The sequence below is a fragment of the Ranitomeya variabilis genome, chromosome 3 (assembly GCF_051348905.1).
Source record: "Ranitomeya variabilis isolate aRanVar5 chromosome 3, aRanVar5.hap1, whole genome shotgun sequence".
Taxonomy (NCBI): domain Eukaryota; kingdom Metazoa; phylum Chordata; class Amphibia; order Anura; family Dendrobatidae; genus Ranitomeya; species Ranitomeya variabilis.
Window position 1 is genome coordinate 606,570,609 of NC_135234.1, and position 20,125 is coordinate 606,590,733.

Consider the following 20,125-nt stretch of genomic DNA (forward strand, 5'->3'; position numbering starts at 1 on the left):
GCTCTAGGGTGATGGAACCTGGGCTGACCGCTGCCCTACGCCTGACAAACGCAACTAGAGATAGCCAGGGAGCGTGCCTACGTTGGTTCTAGACGCCACGCACCAGCCTAAGAGCTAACTAGCACTGCAGAGAAAATAAAGACCTCACTTGCCTCCAGAGGAATGAACCCCAAAAGATATAGTTGCCCCCCACATGTATTGACGGTGAAATGAGAGGAAGGCACACACATAGAGATGATATATATAGTTTTAGCAAATTGAGGCCCGCTGTAAACTAGAAAGCAGAACGATACAAAAGGGGACTGAGCGGTCAGCAAAAAACCCTAATCAAAAAAACCATCCTGAGATTACAAGAACCCATGTGCCAACTCATGGCACATGGGGAGAACCTCAGTCCACTAGAGCTACCAGCTAGCATAGAGACATAATAAGCAAGCTGGACAAAAAACCAAACAACTGAAAATCAGCACTTAGCTTATCCTGAAAGATCTGGGAGCAGGTAGGCAGGAACCAAACAGAGCACATCTGAATACATTGATAGCCGGCAAGGGAATGACAGAAAGGCCAGGTAAAATAGGAAACACCCAGCCTCTGATGGACAGGTGGAAACCAAAGGCCGCAACCCACCAAAGTCACCCAGTACCAGCAGTAACCACCAGAGGGAGCCCACAAACAGAATCCACAACACTCAGGTACTCCGGAATACCCTCCAGACATTAGAAGACACAGAGACAGGTTTTGCGATTTTCACTTAACAAATAGATTTATGGTAACAGTCAGCACACTTGGACCCCCACTTAGCAATCTGCCCAGATTCCCAGTCAATCACTGTGTTATGGCACCGAAGCCACGGCATGCCCAGCACCAGCCCTGCTGGTAATTTGTCCATGACAAAACATTTAATCTCTTCCACATGGGAAGAACCAATTTTCAACACAAACTTTTCAGAAACAGAAATTATCCCAGTTTGGGTAATAGGAGATGAGTCGATAGCCACGACCTTAAGTGGTGTAGGAAGCCTGACTGTCCCTATCTGGTATTGGGAAATGACATCAGAGCTGACCAGGTTGAGTGATGAACCACTGTCCTCCAGTGCTGTAGAGAAAAAACGGACATTGTCTACCAGCAGTTCAACCCTTAGAAAAACTTTAGGACATGAGGAAGAAAGTACCTGCAGGTCTGAGCAGCCTCCTCGACCACTACCCAGACCTAGTCGTTTCCTGTTGCTTTGGATGATGATGGGCACGAAGGGCAATCCTTTTTCCAATAACCACACTCCCCGCAATAACAACAGAGCTGCTTCTCCCGGCGGCGTCTCCTCTCCATCTCTTTGACCGAAGTGGCGCCAATCTCCATGGGTTCAGGAGTGATACCAGTCTCTTTGCTGCCGGAAAATAGGGATGTTTCAGACTGCATGACACCCCTAGCCCGAAGACTGCAGTCCATTGGCATCCTCCAAGGTGTCAAGTGGTGAATGGAGGGCCAGAGCATCTTGGAGGCATTCGGACAGGCCTATATGGAATAAGCCCCGAAGGGTGGCATCATTCCATGAGACCTCCGCTGCCCAGCATTGAAACTCTGCACAAAACCACTCAGCCGAGCGTTTACCCTGATGCACACTCATGACCATATCTTCAGCCATACGTACTGTCAGGCTCATCATACATGCAGCCCAAGGCTTCAAAGAAGGCATCGTCTGTCATTCTCTCGGGGGCAGTGGGAGACAGAGAAAAAGCCCATGCTTGGAGGGCACCTCTCAGTAAAGAAATAATGACCCCCCACCCTCTGGAACTCGTCCCCAGAGGAACGGGGCCATAAAGAAAAAAAAAAAGCTTACATCCCTCCCTGAAGGACCTAAACTCCTTTTTATCCCCTGAAAATAAATCAGGTAATTTGACCAGAGATTCAGGGGATACCACAGATACATCCCTACTCCCAGAACCAGGAGACCCTGCCGCAACAGCCCCCTGCACGGTGTTCACCAACTGCTGTTGGGTATGGGCCATCGTGTGCTGTTCCATATTGAGCTTTTGGAACATTTGGGTTAGATGCTTGACCTGATCAGCCAAAGCCTGCAGGGGATCCATGCTGCTAATTTGCACAAAAAAATACACAACTTTCCCCAACCCTAAAAAATGTAAGGTCGCTTATAATATCAGGATCCTGTCAGCTCCGGCGCACTGCCATGGCTGAGCAGGGTGACTCACCCACACTGCGGGAGATCCCGGGGTCAGATACTGCAGGGAAAGCTCAGGCAGACTGGACCTGAGCAGTGTGGTGAGGATGACAGAAAACAGAAGGACCTGCGATCATGTGACCTCAGGGGGTGGGGCTTAGCATCCTGCTGCTGGAGATGAGTGCAGGATTCTACAGGGAACCTGAAGTAGAGGAGAGGGGAACTCAGGTTGGACGAGCGGGGGTCATACATGGAGAGGGCGGCACAGTACAGGAGGGACGATCAGAGAATAGTCAGAATGTAAGCAAGGAGTCATACACGGATATAGCAGCGCAGTACAGGAGGGACAGGCAGAACTCTTAACATGGACAGAGCCAGATCAGAACCAGAAAAGCATAAAATAGCACAGGCACAAAGCACAGGCACAAAGCAAAGACACAGGCACACCAGGGTCACACACACTCGGCCAAGGGTCAGAGTATAAGCAACGAGGAATGACACCACAATGAGGCTATAAGAAGTCTACCAGAATCCCATAGTGAGGCCGTCCAGATTAACCTCTAAACTACCTAATCCCACAAACTAAGCAGATCATGACAGCTATCTCCCAATATCGCTGCACCCATTCGCTTCCAAACTCCTGGAGCAGCACGTCCACGCTGAACTTTCCTTCCACCTATCATCTAACTTGCTCTTTGACAATCTACAATCTGGTTTCTGCCCCCATCACTCAACTGAGATAGCCCTGACCAAAATTACTAACGACCTACGTACAGCCAAAGCTAACGGACAATACTCTATACTCCTCCTTCTAGACCTGTCCTTTGCTTTCGACACAGTTGACAATTGACTCCTACTTCAGATCCTCTCCTCCTTTGGCATCAAAGACCTAGCTCTATCCTGGATCTCCTCATACCTTTCCAACCGCACACTTAGCGTCTCCCACTCCCACACTACCTCCTCATCCCACCCTCTCTCTGTTGGAGTCCGCCCAAGGCTCTGTTCTAGGAACCTTACTATTCTCAATCTATACACTTGGCCTGGGACAACTCATAAAATCCCATGGGTTCCAGTACCACCTTTATGCTGATGACACTCAGATCTACCTCTGTGGCTCAGACGTCATCTCTGCTGTCCAGAATCCTGGAGTGTCTATCAGCCATATCCTCCTTCTTCTCCTCTTGCTTCCTCAAACTCAATGTGGACAAATCTGAACTCATCATCTGTCCTCCATCTCATAGATCTTCCTTACGTGACCTATCTATCGCAATTAATGACATCACACTTTCCCCGTATCGGAAGTCCGCTGCCTCGGAGTAACCCTTGACTCTTCCCTGTCCTTCAAACCACACATCCAAGCTCTTTCCACCTCCTGTTGCCTCCAGCTCAAAAATATCTCCAGAATCCGTCCTTTCCTCAACCGTCAATCTACTAAAATGCTTGTGCATGCCCTCATCATCTCCCGCCTTGACTACTGCAACATCCTTCTCTGTGGCCTCCCTGCTAATACCCTTGCATCTTTCCAGTCCATCCTTAACTCTGCTGCCCGACCAATTCATCTCTCTCCTCGCTACTCCTCCGCTTCCCCCCACTGCAAATCTCTTCACTGGCTCCCATTCCCTCAGCGTATCCAGTTCAAATTACTAATACTGACCTACAAAGCCATCCGTAACCTGTTTCCTCCATATATCTCTGAACTAATCTCCCGATATCTTCCCTCACATAATCTCCGGTCCTCCCAAGACCTCCTTCTCTCCTCCACACTCTCCTCCACTGCCTCCTTCTTCCGAATATCGCCCATCCTCTGGAATTCTTTGCCCCAACACGTCCGACTATCAGCCACATTCGGATCCTTCAGACGGAACCTGAAAACCTACCTAAGGAAAGCCTACAGCCTGCACTGACCCCGCTGCCTCCTCACCACTACCAGAGCTACCGCCTCACCAACACCAGAGCTCCTGCAACCCTCAACCTATTGTCTCCGTCCCCACCATTCTGTAGAATGTAAGCCTGCAAGGGCAGGGTCCTCGCCCCTCTGTATCAGTCTGTAATTGTTAGTTTGCTTACTGTAATTGATATCTGTAATTTGTATGTAACCCCTTCTCATGTACAACACCATGGAATCAATGGTGCTATATAAATAAATAATAATAATATACCAGGATTGAGATATACAGTGGGGAAAAAACAATTTAGTCAGCCACCAATTGTGCAAGTTCTCCCACTTAAAAAGATGAAAGAGGCCTGCAATTGACATCATAGGTAGACCACAACTATGAGAGTCAAAATTGAGAAAACAAATTCAGAAAATCACCTTGTCTGATTTGGCAAGATTTATCTTTTGAATTACGGTGGAAAATAAGATTTGGTCATTAACAAAAGTTCATCTCAATATTTTGTTATATATCCTTTGTTGAAATGACAGAGGTCAAACAATTTCTGTAAGTGTCACGGTGTGACCTGACCCAACGGGTGGTCGGTCAAAGGACGGCACAACTCACAAACAACAGGATGGAAAAGGTGAGAGGAAGACCCTACCCATAGGGAATGGGGAATCGTCACCACCTGAGGTCAAACCTGAGCCTGTCCCTGCACTCCTCTAACGCCCTATGCGGGCCCTTGCCCCCCCCCCGCCGTCAGGATACCTCGTCCCTAGTAGTCACCTATTATTGCCCTGGCTAGTGCACTGGCCGGCAAGGAGCACTAGCCTCACCTCTGCAGATAATTCACACAGGGTGAAGTGACAAACAACAAAGGGACAAGGTAACAAAAACACATTTAGCTTATGAACACCGCTGCTAAGCTCCACACCCCAGATAACAGCAGCAACTGGACTCCAGTCCCCAGACGTGGCTGACACCAGAGCGCTGATCCTGCTAGGCTGGTCTCCAGAAAGAAACAGATGATGCATCAGGTGACCTTTTAAAAGATGGTGGGAGTAGTCACCACCGGCACCAGCTGAACCAGCAGCACTGCACTAATATCAGTTAGCCAGCAGGGGAAAAACTGACATTAACCCCCGATAGTCCAAAAGGAAAAAAGTTTTAAACTGAGTGGAACCAGAGCTGCCACAAATAAAAAAAAATGGATTGTGACAGTAAGTCTTCACTAGGTTGGCACACACTGTTGGTGGTATGTTGGCCTATTTCTCCATGCATGCAGTTCTCCTCTAGAGCAGTGATGTTTTGGGCCTGTCGCTGGGCAACACTGACTTTCAACTCCCTCCAAAGGTTTTCTATGGGGTTGAGATCTGGAGACTGGCTAGGCCACTCCTAGACCTTCATATGCTTCTTAAGAAGCCACTCCTTTGTTGCCCTGGTGGTGTGCTTTGGATCATTATCAAGCTGAAAGACCCATCCACGTTTCATCTTCAATGCCCTTGCTGATGGAAGGAGATTTGCACCCAAAATCTCACAATACATGGCTCCATTCATTCTTTCATGTACACAGATCAGTCGTCCTGTTCCTTTTGCAGAGAAACAGCCCCAAAACATGATGTTGCCACACCCATGCTTCACAGTAGGTATGGTGTTCTTTGGATGCAGCTCAGCATTCTGTCTCCTCCAAACATGATGAGTTTTGTTTCCACCAAACAGTTCTACTTTGGTTTCATCAGACCATATGACATTCTCCCAATACTCTTCTGGATAATTCAAATGCTCTCTAGCAAACTTCAGATGAGACCAGACATGTACTGGCTTAAGCAGGGGGACATATCTGGCACTGCAGGATCTGAGTTCCTGGCAGCGTAGTGTGTTACTGATGGTAGCCTTTTTTACAATGGTCCTAGCTCTATGCAGGTCATTCACTAGGTCCCCTCGTGTGTTTCTGGGATTTTTGCTCACCATTGTTGTGATCATTTTGACCCCACGGGTGAGATCTCGCATGGAGCCCCAGATCGAGGGAGATTATCAGTGGTATTGTATGTCTTCCATTTTCTTATTGCTCCCACAGTTGATTTCATCACACCAAGCTGCCTATTGCAGATTCTTCCCGGCCAGGTGCATGGCTACAGTTTTGTTTCTGGTGTCCTTCGATAGCTCTTTAGTCTTCACCATAGTGGAGTTTGGAGTGTGACTGTTTGAGGTTGTGTACAGTTGTCTTTTATACTGATAACAAGTTTAAACAGGTGCCATTACTACAGGTAATGAGTGGAAGACAGAGGAGCCTCTTGCATGTTTTTAGGTAACCAAATACTTATTTTCCACCATAATTTGCAAAATAAATCTTGCCAAATCAGACAAGGTGATTTTCTGGATTTGCTTTCTCATTTTGTCTCTCATAGTTGTGGTCTACCTATGATGTCAATTACAGGCCTCTCTCATCTTTTTAAGTGGTAGAACTTGCACAATTTGTGGCTGACTAAATACTTTTTTTCCCCTCTGTATATATACCAAGATGGGGGGACATAAGTACAGAATTGGGGGACATTACCCTTATTACATTCTCAGCAGGCCCCTCCCCATAACAGTGCGTTATGACCACATATTTTGCTTAAATTCTTTCTATTTTCCTACTCTAAAATCTAGGTGCATGTTGGAAAAATACGGTATGTCCTGTTCCTGTGATGGCCGCACTGGTGCATTGGTTGTATAAATGATGGATCTCTCAGATTCAAACTAGGGAACGTGCACACGACTGATTATATTAAACGAATAGTAACAAATAGGTGCACATGTCGATTTTCTCCTCAAACCGAGTGGTTCGATGTAAAAATTTGGAACCATGTCTGAATTTTATTCAAGTTTTGGATGAGGACTTCCAAGTGTTGTCTGAGTTTCATGGACTGACAGAATGGAGAGGGAGGAGAATTTTCTTTTCTCTCCACGTTCGAGAAAAACTGATCAAACTCTGATCAGAATAATCATACAATTTTCTTGGATGGAGAGAAAATGGTCATGTAACCCTACCCCTGTGGTAATCTGTAGTTGCACGTGAAGCTTCTTGTTGAATGTAATCAAGCTTGAGATCTTGAAAAGCACGAGGAACTGATTAAAAAAATGTTAAGGAAAAACCTGCATTCATTTGTAAATTTGTATTTTACAATGGATTATATTTATTGGGAGAAAGCAGCTCATAAAACAGATTAATCTTTTGAATGTTAATATAAACCTTTACTATAAAGTTGCAGTGCAAAGCCATCCCCATTTACAATTGTGCTAATTGTAGAAGTTAGAGAATGTTAGAGAACTGCCAATAAAGTAATTATTTTAGGCATTAGATGTTATATCCCCAGCCAAGGGTTCCCCATAAATACTGAACAGAAGTATTGAAAGTGAAAATGGAGAAATCTAGAATAACTAGAAGGTTAGAGAGGGGTTAGCCCATTTATGAACTATGTGCTCCTTTAGAACTCACATTAATATGGCCAAAGTCACAGCTATGTGCACAGGCGACCGTACGAGTTCACTGCACCTGTCACCTACTTCTATCACATGTCAGCAGAAGGACGCTGTAGAAATGGTCTCAGCACCCATCCGACACTATGTTAGGAGTCTTTGAATGTGTTAATGGTCTGCTACACTCTGAAAGAACTTGGGTATGGTACAAGCTGAAAAACTGATAATTCACTTGTATCAGCCATAAGGGAGGGCCTAGAGCTTCTGTGTGATTTATGAGCCCCGGGATTAAACTTCCACTTCAATTACACATCACAAACAAGATGCACTTGGAGCTATATTTGTGAGATGTCAGCTAAAATGGAATTATATTTTTCTGATGACAACCAGAAGCACTCAGCATCCCATTTTTGCTTCTGTTGCTGTTTATCAAGTGTGAATATAAAATCCAGTTTATACTTGTGTTGTTTAGGCTACAGGATATGCCCTTATGGGTATAGCAAATGCGAGAGGAGCTGCAGCATAAATATGGGATTACCTAGCAGCACATCATTGTAGTGTACATCTTTGTAAATAGGTTAGGACTGACTATTCCTGTTTGCATTCTTTGCCGGGCTGTCACTTCAGTGTATGAGATGAGAGCAATCTAAAGATGTGACATTTGTAATTCTGAAATATCCTGGAATATGAGATATTTTCATTTTGCATTAAGCTGGTCATAGGCACAAATGACATTTATTGGCACAATAATAATGATTCACAAATCAGATCATTTACTGGCAAGGTGGCAGATTTGGAAGCTCATATAGAAAGGTGACAGGGAATACTGCTGTCATGTATTTCATTGTAGCTTCATTAATATATGTAAGTCCGTGGAAGGGAAATGTAGCTGCTTTTTTAAGTTAGCTTTTTATTTTTAAATACTGAATGTGGTCATATATTGGGAGAACACTTCATTTCTATACTGCTTGATATACACGTTATAGACAGTGTGATAGAGTTGGTGCAAATTTATTAGGAAAACTCATATCAGTAGCCATGTCAGTTATCCGTGGCCCCAGGATATGACTGCAGTTTTGTGGAGGCTCCCCCTTTAACTAACAAGTTCCCTTTTTCTCACCAAACCCCTTATTCCTGGATTTTCCCAAATAAACAGACAAAACACCATTTCGGATTAAATTGACCAAATCGGCCTTTGCTACAACAAACATAACATATAATAAATAACTTGGGGTAAGGAGATTCTTAGAGTTCCAAAACCAGGCTGAAATCAAATATATGTAAATCATTTTATATATTGTGATGGAGTCACTGGTAAAGTACTGAAGGGGAGATATGTGTCACTTCACTTAATAGCATCAATGATGCAGTGATATAAAGTCAGCACTCTAAAGTGTTGTGAGGCTTAAAGGGAATCTGTCACCCCAAAATTGGCCTATAAACTAAGGCCACTGGCATCAGGGGCTTATCTACAGCATTCTGTAATGCTGTAGATAAGCTCCCGATGTATCCTGAAAGATAAGAAAAACAGGTTATATTATACTCACCCAGGGGCGGTCCCGCTGCGGTCTGGTCCGAAGGGCGTCGCGGTCTGGGCCCAGCGCCTCCCATCTTCATACAATGACGTCCTTGTCTTGTCTTCCTGCCGTGGCTCCTGTGCAGGTGTACTTTGTCTGCCCTGTTGAGGGCATAGCAAAGTAATGCAGTGCGCAGGCGCCGGGAAAGGTCAGAGAGGCCCGGCCCGGATGTAATAGAGCTAGACCCGTTGTGGGACAAATGGATTATCATCTCCTCTCCGGAAAGTTGAGGAATATTGCTGTTTGTTATTTTAACTCTTTTGCAGGAGACCATGGCGTCTCTGGACTGGGCGATGTCGTAAGTATGGTTTAATTAAGATTTATTAAAGGAGTCTGTGTATTTCTTTCAAATAAAGGACTTTTTTCTGGGTGTGAATGTTTTTATACAATATGATGGCAATATGATGGGGTTAGTAATCTTATAGACACCTCTCCATTACTAACCTCGGGGCTTGATGTCACTTGAAAATACAAAGGTGACAACTCCCTCAACTATCACCCCACTAGCCACTGTTGCAGGGCAAGTGGAAACAGTGATGCTAAGTGCCAGAATTGGCACATCTTAGAGATGCGCCTTTTCTGGAATGGCTGAGAGCTTATGTTTTAAGCCCTTTCCTAGGCTATTAATATCAGCCTGCAACTGTCTGCCTAGCCTTTGCTGGTTATTAATTATAGGGGGACTTTACATCATTTCTTGGGGGGTCCCCCATTTTAATAGCCAGTAAATGCTAAGTATACAGCTGTGAACTGATATTAATAGCCTGGGAATCTCCATGGGTATTACCACGTTCCCAGGCTAAAAATATCCACCCCCAGCCGTCGGGTTTCCTCTGCTGGTTAAGAAAATTTAACGAGAGCCCACGCCATTTTTTCCAGATCAATAATCTTTTAATAATCAAATACATGTACAGTAAGCTACACATGCACTGTGCTAATTGTATATGTCACTGACATCTATGTATCTACCTATTCTCTGCATATTTAGTGTTTGCGATCTATCTATTCTATGCTGTGAGGTCCTGCTGTATTTTATTGTACGCGGCTGCTGAATTGCTGGCTTTTATTCTATGTCATATATATACATATACAGGTGCATCTCAAAAATTTTGAATATCATCAAAAAGTTAATTTATTTCAGTTCTTCAATACAAAAAGTGAAACTCATATTAGATACAGTCATTACAAATAGAATGATGTATATCAAGTGTTTATTTCTGTTAATGTTGATGATTATGCCTTACAGCCAATGAAAACCCAAAAGTCATTATCTCAGTAAATTAGAATACTTTATAACACCAGATTGAAAAAATTATTTTAAAAACAAAAAAAATTGTCCTACTGAAATGTATATTGAGTAAATACACTCAATACTTGGTCAAGGCTCTTTTGACATCAAATACTGCATCAATGCGGCATGGCATGGAGGCGATCAGCCTGTGGCACTGCTGAGGTGTTCTGGAAGCCCAGGTTGCTTTGATAGCAGCATTCAGCTCCTCTGCATTGTTGGGTCTGGTGTCTCTCATCTTCCACTTTACAATCAGGTCAGGTAACTTTGCTGGCCAATCAAGCACAGTGATACTGTTGTTTTTAAACCAGGTATTGGTACTTTTGGCAGTGTGGACAGGTGCCAAGTCCTGCTGGAGAATGAAATTTCCATCTTCAAAAAGCTTGTCAGCAGAGGGAAGCATGAAGTGCTCTAAAATTTCCTGGTAGACGGCTGTGCTGACTTTAGTCTTGATAAAACACAGTGTACCTATACCAGTAGATGACATGGCTCCCCAAACCATTACCGATTGTGGAAACTTCACACTAGACCTCAAGCAGCTTGGATTGTCTGTCTTTCCTATATGATCCTGGCTGCAGCATTCAGGACAGATTGGAGAGGGGAGAGTTTGGTAAGAATGAGACCGATTTGTAGAGAGTTGTAATAGTCCAGACGAGAATGAAAAAGAGCTACAGTAAGAGTTTTTGCCGAGTCAAAGGTGAGAAAAGGTTTAATTCTAGAGATGTTTTGGGGGTTTAGGTGACATGAGCGGGCGAGTGATTGGAAATGGGGTGTGATTGAAAGATCTGAATCAAATATGACACCAGGACAGCAGGCATGTGTCTGGAGAGTAATGGTGGAGCCACACACAAAAATGGCAATATCGGGCATCAGTAGGTTAGTGGAGGGCGGAAACACAAGGAGTTCAGTTTTTAACAGATTCAGTTTTAGATAGAGGGAGGACATAATGTTAGATACAGCAGAAAAGTGGTATTTTGTAGTAATGCAGGGTTGATGTCAGGAGACAATATATTTAATTGGGTGACATCAGCATAGAGATGGTACTGGAAACCGAATCTACTGATTGTTTGTCCAATAGGGGCGGTATACAAGGATAAAAGAAAGAGGCATAGGATGGAACATTGAGGATCCCCGACAGCAAGGGGAGAGGAAGAGGAGCCAGCAAAAGATACAGTGAAGAAGCAGTCAGAAAGGTAGTGGGAGAACTAGGAGAGAATAGTGCCCTTGAGCCCGATAGAGTGGAGCATAGTGAGGACAATCTGGTGATCCAAAGTGTCAAATGCTGCAGAGAGAGCCAGGAGAATCAGCAGGGAGTAGTGACCACTAGACTTAGCTGTTAGTAGATCTTTAGAGACTTTAGTGAGGGCAGTTTCAGTAGAGTTTAAAGAGCGAAAACCAGATAGTAAAAGGTCGAGAAGTGAGTTATCTGAGAGATAGCGGATTAGATGGGAGTGGACCAAGCGTTCCAAGAATTTAAGGATGAAGGGGAGATTGGAGACAGGTCTGTAGTTAGCAGCGCAGTTCTGGACTAGGTTTTTTAAGTAATGAATGTACACTGGCATGTTTAAATGAGGAGGGGAAAATACCAGATGAGAGGGAGAGAATAAATATTTTAGTTAGGTGAGTGGTAAGTCGGGGAAAGATACATGGAGGAGTTGTGAGGGAATAGGGTCAAGATGGTTAAATGAGAACTGGTTTATTGTTTACGCTTTACTGACTTTGAAATGCATTAGCAATAAACCACTTCTTTTTTAACCATCTTGTCTTTGGATTTTGGAATCTGCAGCACACCTGAAATTCACTATTCCTGGTTTTATAATATAAATAATAAAGTTATATCTTTGAATTATTTATATGTGTAGTCTTTCGTCATAGGTTAAATAATTGTTCAGTATATTTGACTACAACCAGTACACTTTAAAATACAGAATCACAGGAACCAATATCATATTAGTAGTCATCGAGATCAACTCATAAGGCTACTATAGGTAATGACATATGATGCTTCTTCCTAATTATTCAAACCACAAAATCAAAGCATAAAATCATGTCAAAGGTGCACCCACTAGAATGTGTAGCACCACAGGATAATAATGGGCATATATGGAGAGTCTAGGCTCAATAGCAACCAGATAATAGAGAACCAAGAATGCTAGTGCGACACAAGCTGTGCAACCTATTCCCTAGTTCAGTCTATATGAGTATTTGGCAACATAGGTATGGTCAATCAAAAACAGTCAGCAAAGAGCCCCAACATGTCCTGAAACCAGTGTTCCCATCGAGTGATCTTACCCATTATTCCCGTCCACGTGCATACACACGCGCCCCAACGCGCGTTTCGCCCTCGGCTTTCTCGGGGGGCTGCACTAGCATTCTTGGTTCTCTATTATCTGGTTGCTATTGAGCCTAGACTCTCCATATATGCCCATTATTATCCTGTGGTGCTACACATTCTAGTGGGTGCACCTTTGCTCCTGTTTATTGCTCTGATTGTGTAAACTACATATTCTTGATTGTCATATACAAATTTGTGCACAGTCCTTGTGTATCTTTTATAAATGATCTAATAAAATGTATTTTTACCTTTCTTTGACATGATTTTATGCTTTGATTTTGTGGTTTGAATAACCAGTACACTTTGTTTACCCTTGGCTCAGTGTCTTCAGCCAAATTCTGTAGGGTTTAATTCTCTTACTCTTGTCATATGGCTCTGGCTGCATTGTGGAAACAATATGTACCTATATCATCCAGCATTCCATAACATGTGATATTTTTGCAGTTGTACAAAAATATTCAATAAAATAGCCATGATATCTCTGGTGTAGATTATATTAGTGCTGGTTGTACAGACAAGTTCCCTCATGTGTCTCCTTTGTGGTAGAAACAGAAGACAAATGAAATGTCGAAATAAGCTCTTACCTTAGGGTACTGTCACACAGTGCCATTTTGATCGCTACGACAGCACGATCCGTGACGTCGCAGCGATCGTATGATTATCGCTCCAGCGTCGTAGACTGCGGTCACACGTTGCAATCACGGCGCTGGAGCGATGCCGAAGTCCCCAGGTAACCAGGGTAAACATCGGGTTACTAAGCGCAGGGCCGCGCTTAGTAACCCGATGTTTACCCTGGTTACCAGCGTAAACGTAAAAAAAAACAAACAGTACATACTCACATTCCGGTGTCTGTCCCCCGGCGTCTCAGCTTCTCTGCACTGTGTAAGCACCATAGCCGGAAAGCAGAGCGGTGACGTCAGACGTCACCGCTGTGCTCGCTTTCTGGCTGGCCGGCGCTCACAGTGCAGAGAAGCTGAGACGACGGGGGACAGACACCGGAATGTAAGTATGTACTGTTTGGTTTTTTTACGTTTACGCTGGTAACCACGGTAAACATCGGGTTACTAAGCGCGGCCCTGCGCTTAGTTACCCGATGTTTACCCTGGTTACAAGCGAACACATCGCTGGATCGCTGTCACACACAACGATCCAGCGATGTCAGCGGGTGATCAAGCGACGAAAGAAAGTTCCAAACGATCTGCTACGACGTACGATTCTCAGCAGGGTCCCTGATCGCTGCTGCGTGTCAGACACTGCGATATCGTAACGATATCGCTAGAACGTCACGAATCGTAGCGTCGTAGCGATCAAAATGGCACTGTGTGACAGTACCCTTAAGCCAGGGGTGGGGAGCCTCAGGCCCGATGACTTTTTATCCGACCTTGGGCAGATTATTGTGGACCCCAATGCTTGAGCCGGCAGCTGTGTTTTGCTGGCCACAGTCCCTTTAGTTTCTTGTTGTTCTGTAAGCGCATGCACACAGCATTCACTAATGAACTCTGAGGCACATGCAATGAAAGATTATCTCCTGACATTAGTGCTTGCGTCAGTACATACTTTGTGCGTGGAGATAAGATGCGATTTGAACGTCCCCCAAAGGATGGTAAAAAATCCAAATTTTCCAGCTTTTAACATTTTCACTCGTTCCTCCCAGCTTCCTGCCTGCCGGGGAAAGGGTGTGGTTTCTCTCCTGGATATTCACAGTTTGGACCAGTGGCATGGTTGGGCTGCAGGTCTAAACTGTGTGCGCAACCATTCTTCATTTATACTTGATAAAAGGTGAAGAGTCTGACCGACGGTTTCTTTAAAAGTTTTATTCAGAACAGGTTTTAAAAGTCAACTCGTTTAGAAGTTGCACAGGACTTCTTCCTCAGGAAAAAACCCAACATTGGGACTGAAGCTAGACGGATCCTGCTATCTAGTCAACTTCGAGCAGCGCTTGCAAGCTCTGTAGCAAAGAGCTTGCAAGCACTGCGCTCCTTGCCTAGGAGACTGGACACCACTGATAGACCTCAGAGTTGGCCGATACCCTAGGCAACGCGCATTGTGCTAAAAAGTTAAAAATCCATCAGATTTTGAGATGATTTTTAATATGTTCTTTACAAAGTTGCTTCCTTTTATCAGCACTTTGAAATTTTAACTAATAATAATATTGAGAACAACCATTGCAGCTATGAGTTCAATATCTGCAATCATATTTCCTTTGTGAGTTGGCTTTCATTATTGCTTTGTTACTGTACATGTATATTTGGTTATCTAGAAGTATACTGAGGTCTTTTCTTATTTATAGACTATGGTTTTTAATGGATGACTACTTTATAATATTTTATGTTGTGTTACTCAGGAACAAATAATATCCATTACTGGTTTAAACTGTTATTCATTTCTCAACTTGTATGTCCTTATATACACTCACCGGCCACTTTATTAGGTACACCATGCTAGTAACGGGTTGGACCCCCTTTTGCCTTCAGAACTGCCTCAATTCTTCGTGGCATAGATTCAACAAGGTGCTGGAAGCATTCCTCAGAGATTTTGGTCCATATTGACATGATGGCATCACACAGTTGCCGCAGATTTGTCGGCTGCACATCCCAAAGATGCTCCATACAAGGCAGGATGGATCCATGCTTTCATGTTGTTTACGCCAAATTCTGACCCTACCATCCGAATGTCGCTGCAGAAATCGAGACTCATCAGACCAAGCAACGTTTTTCCAATCTTCTACTGTCCAATTTCGATGAGCTTGTACAAATTGTAGCCTCAGTTTCCTGTTCTTAGCTGAAAGGAGTGGTACCCGGTGTGGTCTTCTGCTGCTGTAGCCCATCTGCCTCAAAGTTCGACGCACTGTGCGTTCAGAGATGCTCTTAGGCCTACCTTGGTTGTAACGGGTGGCGATTTGAGTCACTGTTGCCTTTCTATCAGCTCGAACCAGTCTGCCCATTCTCCTCTGACCTCTGGCATCAACAAGGCATTTCCGCCCACAGAACTGCCGCTCACTGGATTTTTTTTCTTTTTCGGACCATTCTCTGTAAACCCTAGAGATGGTTGTGCGTGAAAATCCCAGTAGATCAGCAGTTTCTGAAATACTCAGACCAGCCCTTCTGGCACCAACAACCATGCCACGTTCAAAGGCACTCAAATCACCTTTCTTCCCCATACTGATGCTCGGTTTGAACTGCAGGAGATTGTCTTGACCATGTCTACATGCCTAAATGCACTGAGTTGCCGCCATGTGATTGGCTGATTAGAAATTAAGTGTTAACAAGAAGTTGGACAGGTGTACCTAATAAAGTGGCCAGTGAGTGTATATATAATTCCAACTGAAATATCTACCTTCCAGAATATAGTGCAAAACACCCAGTAAAGTTGGGCATACGTTTATGTAGCTAAGGTTAAAGATGGAATTCCAAACTTCTTTCCTCTCACTGCAATGCATCATGGTCTTCGAGGTATGAAAAAATATGAAGTGGCCATGGATATTTTTTTTTTACATTTAGTCGTACATTCTTCCATCATGCTACATTATGCATACTGCCTTCACAGTCTGTTTAAATTCCATTCTTCTAGAATGAGATCAATGGAACATTTCTGTGCAGCAGCAGAAGATAACGCATGCATGCTCAGGAAATACGAGTATCTGCTCCGTGCGGGAGTGTGACCGCTGTTTATAATTTGTGTATATCTTTTAGGGCATTACTGGAATTCGTTTTGCTGGAGGAGAGAAGTGTTACATTAAAGCGCAAGCTAAAGCTCACATTCCAGATGTTGACAGCGTGACAAAGGAAAGCCTTTCGTTTGAGCTGGTAAGAACCAAACAAAAGAAAATGAAAATGTCAGAGTTTAAACCCATTGTGCCCCCAACGTTTAAATATTTATACACGTGTCACGTGATTGCAGACATTTTACGAAGCATAAGAAGTAAATTGATCTTTCTCATCCAAGTCAAGATTTTGAACACATTATAAGTGCATTGTTCAGTTTTAATAACGCATTCAGTCGGGTAGGGGTAGAATTTGCACTCATCTGCCTTTTTTTTCATCTGTCTGAAATCACTAAATGCATCATATCCGGTCTGGAAAAGGTTGCATTTTTAATGTAAAACAAAGAACATTTGGGGAACATTTTATAGAGGAATGTTGGGAAGCAAAGAGTTTACAACAAGATGTAGATGTGGTCATAATGTAATATATACTTTAGGCAATAAAGCCCGTGCCCACAAAGCACGTGATTGCACCCCAAGTACATGATGGCACCCCAAGTACATAATGGCACCCCAATTACATGATTGCACCCCAAGTACATGATGGCACCCCAAGTACATGATGGCACCCCAAGTACATGAGGGAAGCAAAGAGTTTACAACAAGATGTAGATGTGGTCATAATGTAATATATACTTTAGGCAATAAAGCCCGTGCCCACAAAGCACGTGATTGCACCCCAAGTACATGATGGCACCCCAAGTACATGATGGCACCCCAATTACCTGATTGCACCGCAATTACATGATGGCACCCCAAGCCATCAATAATGATTGGCAAAAAATGACTCTTTTAATCCACTAAATAACAGCAACTGCAACAACAAAAGCCAACATGATTGGAATTGATTTTCTCCTTATTTGTTTTTTTTTTAAATTAAAATGTATTACAGTAAGATGTAACTATGTAACAGACAAATATAATACACAAAATTCACAATAAAAAAAAGAAACATAACAATGTTAAAATTAAAATAAAAAAGTTGGAGCTCTCAGTGAGGTGAGGTGAAAACAAAAAATGATGCCGCATCCAGAAGGCCAATATTAGCAACCTAGCGTCGTTCTTCTCCGCATCACAGTGTTGTCACCACTCTGGAGACTCTACAGGAAGCGGCTTTTACAATGTAAGTCTATGGAGCGTCAGTCCATCGGCTTTCATTGTAAAGAGATTTCCGGCTCACACATAGAGCATAGAGTGCTCACCACTGCGGTGACGTCGCTCAGAAGAGGAGACGAACGGCGCTGGATCCATAAGGCAGCAGCAGTAGGTGAGTATATTAATACACTCACACTACACTACATGCATACATACACACATTTAATGAAAATATACAGTACATATATGGGAGTGCTTCTATAACGAACCTGCTCCAGTTTTCTGACCAGCGTCACCTTATGTCATAACTCTGGAAAGCTTCTACATATCCCAGTGATTCTGATATGTTTATTTGAGACATATTTTTACTTTCTATTACAGGTCAATTTAGGTCAATATGTTTCACAGGTTTTTATGAATACATCTGAAATTTGACAAAATTTTTTTTTAAATTAGCAATTTTCAAACTTTGGTTACATCTTTAACACCTTAACGACCACCGATGCACATCATTAAAATGATGGTCGTTAAGGGTACTTATTCCCTCATCGCCATTTTAAAACTGCAAAGGGGAATAACAAAGGGTAATAGCACCGACCAGCCATTCCCGCGGGTGTCAGCTGGTTACCATGGTGATTACCTCAGGGCACGGTGGCCTGTGAGATCCAGCTCTAAGCTGAGTCTCACAGGCCCAGTCAGGGAGACACTGACAGTCTCATACACTGCTGTAAATGAGTACAGCAATGTATGAGACAAGTGATTAGAATAAAAATTATATATGTCCCACAGTGGGACTAAGTAAAAAAAAGTGAAAAAAGTAAAATAAAACATGTAAAAAAAAAGTTAAATAACACACAAAAAATGCATACAAATCACGAAAATCCGTTTCGCCACTCAAAATGCAGCATTACTGATAAAACAAAAATAAGCAAAAATAAGTACACATAATTGGTATCGCCACGTCTGGAATGACCCGCTCTATAAAACTGGCACATTATTTATTCTGTTCGGCGAACACCATAAAAAACACCAAAAATGTCGCTTTTTATCATACTGACTCACAAAAAAGTGAATAAAAAGCGATCAAAAAGTCATATGTAAAATAAAATGGTACAAATGATAATGCCAAATCATCTCGGAAAATACAAGCCCTCATTCAGCAAAAAAATAAAAAAGTTACAGTTCTCAGAATATCATGATGCAAACACATTCATTTTGTTAAAATATTGTTTTTAGTGTGCAAAAATAGAACTGTTGTGTTTGAAACTGTTTAACTATAAAGCGCTGCCGAATATGTTGGCGCTATATAAATAAAGATTATTATTATTATTATAAGCATAAAAAAATATATAAAACTTGTATCGCTGTAATCGTTCCGATCTCATGAACAAATCAGTCTTATCACTTTTACTGCACAGTGAATAGTGCAAACAAAAAAAAAATGAAAAACAATAACTGAATTACTGTTTTTTGTTAATTCTGTGTCTGAAAAATCTGAATAAAATGCAATAAAAAAATATTATGTACCCCAAAATGGTACTAACAAAAATATGCCCTCGTACGACTCTGTTCACCAAAATATAAAAAAGTTACAGCTCTCTGAATATGGCGACAAAAAAAACCTACTTATTCTATGAAAAAAAAAAAGTACTGTGTGATAGCAGTAAAACCTAAAAAAAAAAAAAAAATCTGGTATCGCTGTAATCGCACCAACCTCAATAATAAATCCACCTTATCACTTATACTGCACAGTGAACCACGCAAAAATAAAAAAAAGAACTACTCTTGTACTGCTGTCTATTAGTTCATTCTACCTCCCAAAAATTGGAATAATGCTCAGCTCACATCTATCCTGTGCGCTCCGCTGAGCGCTTACGTCGGGACTTCCATGTAAATTCTCCAAAACTGAGATTCAGACAAAACCCGGACAGAACCACTTACTTATGAAGCAGATTGAGTCACTTTGGATTCGTCTGTGTTCCTGCAGTGTCCCATCATTTTAGGCGTTTATTTAGCTCACAAGTGTGGGTGACCACAGATCTGTGCAAGCCTAGAAAGATGGATACCACCAGAGCAGCTGCCAATTGGAATGCAAAGTGTCTCCATCGGCCTCATTATGGTGGGTGGTTCCGTCTGAATCACATTTTTGTAGGATTTACACAGAAACCGTGACGTAAGTACTCAGTGTTGAACACAAGAATGTGATCCCAGCCTTATTCTGGAAGCGATCAAAAAATATTATGTACAGTACCTCAAAATGTTACCAATAGAAACACTAGTTTATCCTGCACAAAATCAACCCCCACTTAAGTCCATTATCAGTCATTGGAACTATAGGGGGTTTCCACGTTACTGCTAGAACAAGACTCAAATAAAATTCAAATGCCCCTCCTTCTGAGCCCCATTGTGCCTAGATCACAGTAAGCGGCCACATATTTGGCATCATTGTAATGGAGAGAAGGCACTTAACAATTTACAGGGTGTGTCGCCAGAAGTACAAGCTGGGCACAATGTATGGAGGTACTACAATATATGGGGGCTCTATACTGGATGGA

General features: G+C 42.8%; 1 protein-coding gene across 1 annotated transcript in view; it reads left to right on the forward strand.

Annotated features, from left to right (window-relative positions):
* The window catches only part of CNMD (chondromodulin), a 146,335-nt gene that overhangs the window by 75,008 nt on the left and 51,202 nt on the right, over positions 1 to 20,125 (forward strand). Inside the window, exon 4 of the mRNA XM_077297305.1 lies at positions 16,405 to 16,518. Within this exon, the coding sequence (XP_077153420.1) occupies positions 16,405 to 16,518 (114 nt within the window). The remainder of the gene's footprint in view (positions 1 to 16,404; positions 16,519 to 20,125) is intronic.